Source organism: Equus przewalskii, chromosome X (genome assembly GCF_037783145.1).
Source record: "Equus przewalskii isolate Varuska chromosome X, EquPr2, whole genome shotgun sequence".
NCBI classification, from domain to species: Eukaryota; Metazoa; Chordata; class Mammalia; order Perissodactyla; family Equidae; genus Equus; species Equus przewalskii.
The window spans coordinates 24,110,525-24,120,977 of NC_091863.1; the positions used below are offsets into that span (position 1 = coordinate 24,110,525).

Consider the following 10,453-nt stretch of genomic DNA (forward strand, 5'->3'; position numbering starts at 1 on the left):
CTAGGGACTAAAAAAGGTGACGGCTTTGTTTGGCAGCTGGCGGACTCGGTAGTGGGAGGAGTCCTGGGTTGTGATTGATCCCAAGATGAGGACCCCGAGTGAGGACCTAGGGACCACCGACTCCTAACCGGCAAGGTCCCACAGAGCTCCGCCCCTGCTGTCGGCCCTCGGAGAGCCCCCCTGGGCAGCCGTGGCAGGAAGTGACGCACCCGACGTCGACTTCCATTTTGATTTCGACTTCCATTTCGGAGGCGGTCGCGGCAGCGGCGAGGATCTGCTCTCGTGGGCGCGCGGTTTGTTGGTCCGAACGTGGATCCCGGGACTGAGGTAAGGACCTGAATGTGGACTGAAGGGACCACTCCCCTTCCCATAACAAAGGTGGCCCCACAAGGTACCGTCCCTGTGATCGGCAGTGTGAGCCCCTGGCCAGAGCTATAAGAGCGAGGAGTCCCATCCACGTGGCCGCCTGGAGGGCCCCAGGAAGGGGTGGGCTTTTGTCTAAAGAGGAGAGCCTCTTTAGACAAAGGGAGTAGTCTCGGTCCTAACAGGTGAAAAGGTGGGATCCTCAGAGCTAATGAGGGTACATCCTTCCAACAGAGGTGACTTTTCAGAGCCCCACTCCCACTATCAGTCCTCGAATGCCCTGCAGTAATTCATTTTTGCCTGGAGTGGGGGGGTCTCAGGTAGAGAAAGGCCTTTATCTAAAGGGGGAATCCCCATTAGGCAGAGGGAGGAGTTTGGGCCCTAAATGGAGTAGAGGTAGGACCATCAGTGCTAATAAACAGATCTCTCGCCTCAAAATAGAGAGCTGCATCGGGCAGGCCCGTGGCGAGTGGTTAAGCTGGGGCGCTCCCCTTCGTGTCCCGGGGTTTGCGGTTTGGATCCCAGCGTGGACCTACACGTCTCGTCAAGCTATGCTGTGGCGGCAACCGACATACAAAACGGAGAAAGATTGGCGCAGATGTTAGCTCAGCGACAATCTTCCTCAAGCAAAAAGAGGAAAATTGGTAATAGATATTAGCTCAGGGCCAATCTTCCTCACAAAAAAAAGGGAGGGGGGAGCTGCACAGAATAGTACCTCTGCTCGCAGATCTGGGGGTCCCCAGACAAGGTAGCAAGATGTGGAGCACCGTGACTTCTTTTCTGGTTACTCGGGAAGGTGAGGGCTTTGATTTGAAGTCTATAGACTCAAGTCAGTAGAGGGAGGAATCCCAAATCCTACCCAGAGTCAAGGTCAAACTCCCGAATGCGGATTGAGGGAGCCACTGACTTCAGAACAGTGGGGTCAGAGAGTCCCACCCCTGCAGTCATCAGGCATAGGCCCCAATCAGCCTTGGCAGGATGTGGCTCACTCTGTCGACTCAGGGCCCAGGAATGTGAAGACCTTTGTCTGAGGGTCGTGGCCTTGGGTCTGCAGAGGGTAGAGTCCTAGGAAGGGTGCAGAGTCAAGGTGAAGATCTTGAGTGAGGAAATGGGGACCACTCAATACATAAAGGAGAGAGCCGTACCTGATGCCGCCCCTGCTGATAGCCTGGGGGTCCCAGGGCAGAGCTGGCAGGCTCAGGTGCCCCCTGACTTCTGCCTCCAGGGTCTTAGGAAGATGAGAGCCTTGGTTTAAGGGCTGGTTGCCCAATTCAGCAGAGAAAGAGGAGTCCCAGGCCATGACAGATGTCAAGGTACAAATCCTGTATGAGAAATGAGACAACCAACTACCCCAGAACAGAGGAGGACACGTAAAGTTCTGCCCCTGCAGTCAGCCCTGGCAAGCCTGGTTTAGAGCTCTCAGGCTGAAGTGCCCTCTCATTTCCTCCAAGGGTGGTGTGAGGGACACAATAGTTTGGGTCTAATGAGCGAGGCCCCATCCAACATAGGGAGGAGACCCGGTTCTTAACAAGAGTCAAGGTGGTGACACTGAGTGAGGATGAGGGGACTTCTCCCAGAAAAATGTGAGCCGAATAGAGCCCTGTCCCTACTATCAGACTTGGGAGACCCAGGCATGGAGCCATGATGAGTCTTAACTCAGTCTTACTCACTTCTTCCCAGAGCATCTCAGGGAGGTGAGGAACCTCGTTGATGGGGGTAGTCTCAGGTCAGCAGATAGAGGATTTCCATGTAGTGCCTGGAGCCAAGGAGAGGACCCTTAGAATTGAGGGGACCATCTACCCCACAACAATGAGAGCAACACAGAATCCTTTCTTGAATGTAAGCCTTGGAAGTCCACACACAGTTGTGGCTAGATGAGGAAAATGTTACTTCTTCCTAGTGGGTCTCAGGGAGTTGGGAACCTTAGTATGAGGGGATAAGCCTCAAGTCAAGACACAGGATTTCCAGGTCCTTCCAGGAGTCAGAGCGAGGACACGGAGGTGAGCACCCACCCAAAACAGTGGGGCCCTACAAAGTCCCACCCCTATCAGGCCTGGGAAACCCCAGGTCCAGGTAGCCAGATGTGTTACCCCTCACTTCCATCCCCGAGGAATTAGGGAGAAGTGGGCCTTGATCTAAAGCTGGAAGACTCAGGTGGGCTGAGGGAGGAGCCCAGATCCTGTCTGTGTGAGAACTAAAGAGGCCAGTGATGCCAGAACAGTGGGGTCTCATAGAGTCCAGCCCCTGCTACCAATCCAGGGAGGCCATGGACAGGGATGACCAGAAGTAGCATCACCCTTCATTCATCTTGGGGTTTTCAGGAAGGTAAGAATCTTCATGTGATGCGAGGGAGCTCAGGTCAGCAGATGGAGGATTTCCATGTTTTGCCAGGACTCAGAGAGAGGACTCTAAGGACTGCAGGGAACTCCACCCCATACAAGCAGGGACCCCACAGGGTCCCTCTCCATTGTCAGTCCTGGGAGTCCCCAGGCAGAGATGTCAGGCAGCAGCGCCCATCAGTTCCCCCTCAGAGGTTACAGGGAAGTGAGAGTCTTAGTCTGATGGGTCAGCAGAGGGAGGACTCTTAGGCCCTCCCCTGTGTAAAAACTGAGGACCACACATCATAGGGCCTCAACCTACCTGCTATAGCTTTCAGCCTCTGGAGACTACAGGCAATGTGGCCAGATAAGCCATCCTCACTCAGTTCCACTATTGGGTCTCAGGGAGTTGTGGGCCTTACTGTGAGGAAAAGTCCTCAGGTAAAGAGAGAGGGGAGCCCCCAAATCCTCCTAGAAGTCAAAGTGGGGACTGTGAATGATGACTGAAGATACCACCCCCCACGTCTGCCAAATCAAAGAAGCAACAAAGAATTTTGCCCAGTCCCTGCACTCAGTCCTCAAAGGCCCAGAGCAGGGTTGTCAGGCTGATACTCCTTCTCATTTCTTTGTATCAGGTCTAAAGGAGGTCTTTCATATAAAGGTGCGTCACCAGTCAGCAGAAGGGAGGGTCCCAGACTCTATGTAGACAAGATGAGGACTCCGAATGAGGATTGAGGACCAACGAGACTAGGACAGAGAGGGCCCCACAGAACTGTCAGGACTGTCCACTCCAGCAGGGGTGGTACACTGAAGCACCTCCCCGGTTCCTTCTCGTGGGTTCCAGGGAGCTTTGAGGTGTCAACTTCAGAGCAGCATAGGAAAGAGATCCCAGGCCCTACCAAGTGTTGATGTGATAATCCTGTATGTGAACTGAGGGGACCCTCGAACCCAGATGGAGAGGGTTTTCACACTACCAGCCCCTGTTGTCAGGCCAGTCAGCCACAGGCAAGGCTGGCAGGCGGTTGCCTGAGGCTCGCTCACTCTAACTTCCTCCACTTGATTCTCAGGGGACAGACTGACCAAGATTAAGAGCCCGGTGGGATCCTAGAGCAGTGATCTCAAAGAAACCTGCAGAGGTGGCTTCTTTTTTTTTTTCTTCTTTTTCTCCCCAAAGCCCCCCAGTACATAGTTGTATATTCATCGTTGTGGGTCCTTCTAGTTGTGGCATGTGGGACGCTGCCTCAGCGTGGTTTGATGAGCAGTGCCATGTCCGCGCCCAGGATTTGAACCAACGAAACCCTGGGCCGCCTGCAGCAGAGCGCGCGAACTTAACCACTCGGCCACGGGGCCAGCCCCCAGAGGTGGCTTCTTAAAAGCCAAAGTGGAATCTCCCTGATGAAGGTGCTCCCACCCTCTCATCTTCTCTCCTCCAGGTTCCTGCGTCACCTACTATCCTGCCTCCTGTCTCTGACAACAATCATGCCTCGAGGTCAGAAGAGTAAGCGCCGTGCCCGTGAGAAACGCCGTCAGGCTCGGAGTAAGACCCAGGGTCCTGGGAGTGCTCAGGCCACTGCAGCAGAGGTTGAAGAGTCCCCCTCCTCTCCTGTTCCTGGGGGTACTCCCTCGAGCTCCGCTGCTGCTGGCACTTCTCAGGGAGTCCCAGCCCCTAGCTCTCCTGCTGCAGGTGTCTCACGCCCAAGATCTCGTGTAGGTGCCAAGAGTCGAGTTAAGAAAAGTGAAAATTTCTCCCAGGCCTCAACCTCCACTGAGAGCGCTCGCAACGATCTTCTAACCAGGAAGGCAAGCATGTTGATGGAATTCCTGCTGGAGAAGTATAAGATGAAAGAGCCCATTAGGAAGGTAGACATGCTGAAGCTTGTCCACAAAAGGTACAAGGAGGACTTCCCTGAGATTCTCAGGAGAGCCTCTGAGCGCATAGAGCTGGTCTTTGGCCTTGACTTGAAGGAAGTCAAGCCCAATGGCCAATCCTATACCCTTGTCAGCAAGCTAGACGTCTGTGATGATGGAAGTATGAGTGACGACTGGGAATATCCTAAGAGTGGGCTTCTGATGCCTCTCCTGGGTGTGATCTTCTTGAATGGCAACTGCGCCTCCGAAGAGGAGATCTGGGGATTCCTGAATATTTTGGGCATCTATGATGGGAGGGAGCATTTAATCTTTGGAGAGCCCAGGAAGCTCATCACCAAAGATTTGGTGCAGCAGAAGTACCTGGAGTATCGTCAGATACCCGACAGTGATCCTCCACGCTTTGAATTTCTGTGGGGTCCAAGAGCCCATGCTGAAACCAGCAAGATGAAAGTTCTCGAGTTTTTGGCCAAAATCAATGGAACCACCCCCAGTGCCTTCCCATTCCATTATGAAGAGGCTTTGAGAGAGGAGGAAGAGAGAGCTCCAGCCAGAGCTGCAGCCGGGCCTGCCACTCCTGCCACGGGCAGTGCACGTCCCAGGGCACGTCGCAGGGCACGTCCCAGGGCACGTCCCAGGGCCAGTCCCAGGGCCAGTCCCAGGGCTATGGCCAGCAGTTGCTCCCACCCCAGTGAGGCCTGAGGCAGATTCTTCACTTGTGTTTGACAAGGGCTCACAATATTTTAAGTAGTGAGAAGTTAAGGTGGGGCTGGAAAAATCACAATATGTATCTTCTTTGTGTTCCTGTTATACATTGGTATCTTTCAAATGTTCCGTTTAGTAGAATGCTTATTTAGATTCAGAATCCAACTTTATAAATGACATGAATCACGTTTATTGCTGTTCATCAAATTTAAGCATAAGAGTTTTGCTATTGTGTAATACAACTTGAAAATCCTTGCATCTTTTTTGGGTTCCAGAACAAGATAATATGGCTTTGAAATGAGAATTTTCTTGGAAATGTGAAAGAACCCGCAAAAACATAGCTGTGGTTTTAAAATAGACGAAAACAAAGTAAAATGTAGTCAAATCTTGGTTGACCTTATTCACTTTTGTCTTTCTCCGTGTAAAATTCAAAAATATAAGCCCGGGTGTTGTTATTCAAGAATGCAGATAAAATTAAATAGCAGTAAATTACATTCGTTGCTCATTGCTTCATTTTTCCCCATCATGAATTGAACATCTGCTCTTTGGAAGGTTCTCTGCTAGTAGTGATGATGCTAGGATAAAGAAGACCCTGCACCTGCCTGGAGATTTTTAGAGTCTAAGATCGGTTATTATATAAGGAAGATGGTGTGATGAGCTCTAACATGTAAGACAAGTGAAAAAGAAAAAGCAGTGAGGATGGTAGTGGGTGGTCCAGATGAGCGCAGGGAAATATACATTCTCTGAGCCAGGACACTTTGGGGTTGGGACTGTGCAAATCCCTCAGTGGGAGGTAATTCTAAGTTAGCTGCATGGTGGGCTGGATGAGGCTGTGATCATCATGGGCAGGGGCCAGACCCTCAGATGGTGGGCATCAGAGTTAGGAGACTAAGCCTGCAATGAGAAACACTTACTTTGAGATTGTGGGTAAACCAGAGAGAATCTCCCCCTGGGGGTTGAATGGACGGTGTCCTGTGCTCTTGTCTCAGTGCAGATGAACACAGTGCACAAACTAGGTGTTTATGTATATTGTCTCCAGAAAGTTTCTGAGAAATAAAGGTGATACTCCCTTGAGGTGGGATGCCAAGAAACCCCTCTGTGGGTACTCTTTGCCCTGGGCTGAGGGAGCCAGAGCCTGCTCTGTTATTTAGGTTACGTTGAGTGTAATTTGGCAAAACTCCAAAGTGGGGCTAGATTTTGGTGGTGGTGAAAAAAATGAAAATAGAGGTGTTTTTGTTGGGAGGGTAATTAGGAGGGAGGGAAATTATTGGTCCTTGACACAAATTCTACAAGCTTTGAGTTGAATTCTGGTGAAATCCCTACCTCCAAATTAAATAACATATTCTCTAATGGGGAAAATTTACTTAGTGTTATTTGCTAAGCAGTAGTTTGGCTAATATAGTTTTCTTTGTCCTAGATCACTGCATAGTCTCTGACGTCTCCTGGATAAAACAAAAAATCCCAGAGATAAGGGTAGTTTCTTCGGGTGTGAAAATAAGCATAGTAATAACTACCAGTCATGAAAGACCCAGTATGTACCAGTCACTGTGCCAGGTGCTTTACATACATTACATACATTCCAACGGTCCTAGAAGACAGGGCTTGTCAAACCCACACAGCAGATAAAGAACTTGTGATATTCTTAAGTTCACATGGCTGGTAAAGTGACAGAACTGGGAGGAGAGCCCTGGTCTGAATTCCTCTAGAGCCCACACTGTTCCACTCCTCCCAGCCAGAGGCTGACTTTGTGTCTATTAATTCATTTCCCTTCTCACTATTCCACGATACTCTCAGGCGGTAAGAAGGACCCTGTGGCCAGAGTACAAAAAGCAGGCCAAAAGAAGGAAGGTGAAAAGGAGAATCAAATACAATTTGGGGAGTGTCTGTGGGTTTTATTTACCTAGGATCCTCCTGCCCCTCGCCCCAGGGTTCCTTGAGAGCTGACTCTGGCCTGGTCCCAGCCCATGTGTCCAGTCCCAGCACTTTCCTGCGTTACAGCTCCCCTCCCCTGGGTCTTCCCCAGTGTGCCCTCCTGTCCAAACTGGAACCTGACCTGCTGGCCAGCTCCTCTCTGCATCCTCCTCTGGAGGCTGCACTCTGCTCCTGGTGGAACAGAGAGCCCATATGCCCTGCTCTCCCCCGACTTAGAGCATTGCAACTCCCTGCAGGTCCCCTCCCTAACTGTGGACCCCTCTGATAGCAACAGCCCCTTCCGCATAATTGTTCGCTTCCAGCAGTGAAGTTCAGACACCTCCTCACCCACCTGGGCTCTTCCACCACACTCAAAGTTTGTTTTGCCTAATCAACTGGTAGGTTGGCCGATTTAGCATGGAATCTACAGGGCCTGGGTTTATAACCCTGAGGCTAGAGAGGGCATTTTTGAAACATGTCTGATGTTTGCAGTAGCATTTTAATGAAGTGTCGTATTTGAGACTGGCCACCGAATCCATACACTGATGTGAGCTTAACTAAGTGGTAAAGACCAAAACCTCCCTCCTACGTGGCAGACGAGGAAGGACTGAGGCAATCACTGAACAAACAAGTGCTGTGGCTGAATTCCTAAAAACCCATCTTAAAGAGTCCTTTTTGGAGGTGGAAAATGGTTCCTTAGGGGACATGCTAGCTTTGAATAAAGAGGAAAAATATTCACCATCTTTCCACTGACTCTTTTCCATATTTGTCCCAGGGAGAATGCTGTTTTTTTCAGCGTGCTTAATGGCACCTGTTCAGGTGTTCAGACATGGTCAGTCAGGTGGTGGGTAGCTATGATTTTGACCATGTCCCAAAAGGTAGGAGAAAATTCTCAGCCGGCTGAGATGATACAGGTTACTGCAAATGGCAATGCAGACAGGTGCTATTGAGTAAGAAAAGGCGAGCCCTCACTGCTGTGATTTACAGTGTCCTTTTGAAAATTGATGTGATCCTATATTTGAAAACATCTATTACATAGTTTGCACTGGAAAAAATTTGTTGAATTCCAACGTAAATTTGGCCTTCTCAGAAGTTTCTCCAAGAAACGAAGAGGGTTGTTGTAATCAATTGCAACAGTTGCTCTTCATTGAGCGCCTACTGTATAACAGTGTATGGGAGAGACTGCAAGCGCGCATCCACATGTTGTCTTACATTCCCAGTTCAGATGAAGTTAGGAAAGGTCGTGTAACTAACCTGTGTCACTGAGATAGTAGTAGAAGCATATTTGCACCTCCAGGCCAAGGCACATGAGAGTCAGTATGCCACCTCTATGCTTTCTCTTCCATTCAGCAGCCAACGCAGAAAGCCCATATTGAGATGTGGAACCACATGATGCAAACATCCTGGACCTCTGGGTACCTGAAAGCAGTGAGCCTGTGTCAACCCACATCACATTTTATGGTCACAAGAAATAAATTTTTATTGTCTTAAGCCATTTAGATTTCAGGTTTTCGTTGTTGCATCAGTTAGTAGTTACTTTATGTAATATACCACTACAATTTCTATTGTTAGGTTCATTCAAATATTTTAATGACAAAGCTAACACTAGTGTATATATTGTTGTTATAAAAAAGTCTACCACATAAATCGCAATCTCTCCCCTTATCACATTCCTCCAAAATTCATCCTCCCTTTTCAAAAGCAACCACAGTTACCAAGCTGATGTGTCACTTTAAAGCTGATTTGAGGCTTTTCATACGTAGATGTGCTATAAAAATCTATTGAGTTTTTAACATACATGAGCAACAGTGTGTGTATTGTTCTGACTGGCTCTTGCAACTTAATGAAGTGAACACAGAATCTTTCTGAGACAGCACATATGAGACCCACTTCACTTTTTAAAACTGCCGTCACCATTAGAAAAAGTTCCAGTCGGCTCTCGGGTCCTAGCCAACCTGCAGCATGAAGCAGAGCCACCTCAGCCAACCTGTAGATCCATGAGGACAAACGGTCGCTGTGTTAAGATGCTAGTTTTGTGGCTGTTCGTTAGATAGCAGAAGTTTACTAATAAGTACATTAAAGGTTAGCAGTGATCACAAGCAATTCATATTTTAATTTTTTACGTTTTCTTTTCCATGGGAAGCACATATTATTCTCAAAAATATTTTAAGAGGCTAAGAAAAACAAACTTTAAAGGACATGGGAAATTCTGTTACAGATGTTAGAGAAGCCTTTAAAATGGGAAAAAATAAGCAAATAATTTACAAAAGAAAAGTTAAATGACATATGCTTATTTCACTTATAAAATATAGGAAAATTAAAGATTATTCATAGGCTATTCTCCCTCAAGATGGCAAATTAACAAAGAGAAAATTTATATCAGAGGATAAATTCCTGATAGTTCATGGCTTTCTACATAGTTCATGGAGGACATTTATCTCACACATAGAAAGGCAATATGCAGTATGTAACAGCATGAGCTCCAGAACCAGACACCTGGTGTCTGAATTCCAGGTCTGCTATTTACTAGCTGTGTGATCTTGGGTAAATTACTTAACCTCTCTGTGCCTCTTTTCTGATCTGTAAAATTGGGAAGATAATAGTACCTAACTATAAGATTAGTTTGAGAATTAAATGTAAGACATTCAGAACACTGTTCTTGAATTCATAAACATTATGCATGTGTTAACTATTATATTATCAAAGCATTTTGCTGAGTTTTCATTTCGCGTATTAAGAAAATAATTGACCTTTAATACAGCAAGAATATGGACCCTATAGATAACCTTAACACTTGAAAACCAAAATGTAGAAATAATAACCTTCTGAGAGGGAATCTGTCACATCTGCGGTTCCTAAAATACTATAGGAGGATTTCCATTAATATTAAGTCAATAAAAAACTATTAATGTTTAAATACTAGCCATGGTTATCAGAAAAGTTTATTAGCCTTAATATTTCATTCCCCATTTGTATAGGATAAATGAAGAGCTTCAATAGAGAGACATTTCATTTCTCGTCATTAGCACATAGCTAAGCAATGAAGAACTGAGGAACTCAGCTTTGATCACATCTTGGACTAAGTAAGATTCAAATGGATAGTCTGGTATCCAAAGATACCTCTTAATGTATTTTTTATAAAACTGAGGAGATTCTGATTATCTCTTTTGAGAGTAATATAGAAGAAGGATTGGAATACATTGGCAATGCTGCATAATCAAAGCATTGTTTTCATGCATATTTTATAGTTTTTAAGTGGTTTTTAATTTAATTTTTCCAAGCCGGAACTA

General features: G+C 47.3%; 1 protein-coding gene across 1 annotated transcript; it reads left to right on the forward strand.

The window, feature by feature from the left end:
* Positions 1-226: 226 nt before the first annotated feature.
* Positions 227-5,746, forward strand: LOC103544669 (melanoma-associated antigen B2-like). The gene is made up of 2 exons (XM_008511475.2): positions 227-327; positions 4,115-5,746. The coding sequence occupies exon 2, from the start codon at positions 4,161-4,163 to the stop codon at positions 5,247-5,249; it is 1,089 nt and encodes a 362-aa protein (XP_008509697.1). The 5' UTR covers positions 227-327; positions 4,115-4,160; the 3' UTR covers positions 5,250-5,746.
* The last annotated feature ends 4,707 nt before the right edge of the window (positions 5,747-10,453 follow it).

Excerpts from the sequence above, each read along its gene's own strand:
- LOC103544669 (XM_008511475.2), top strand. The coding sequence starts at position 4,161 with ATGCCTCGAGGTCAGAAGAGTAAGCGCCGTGCCCGTGAGAAACGCCGT.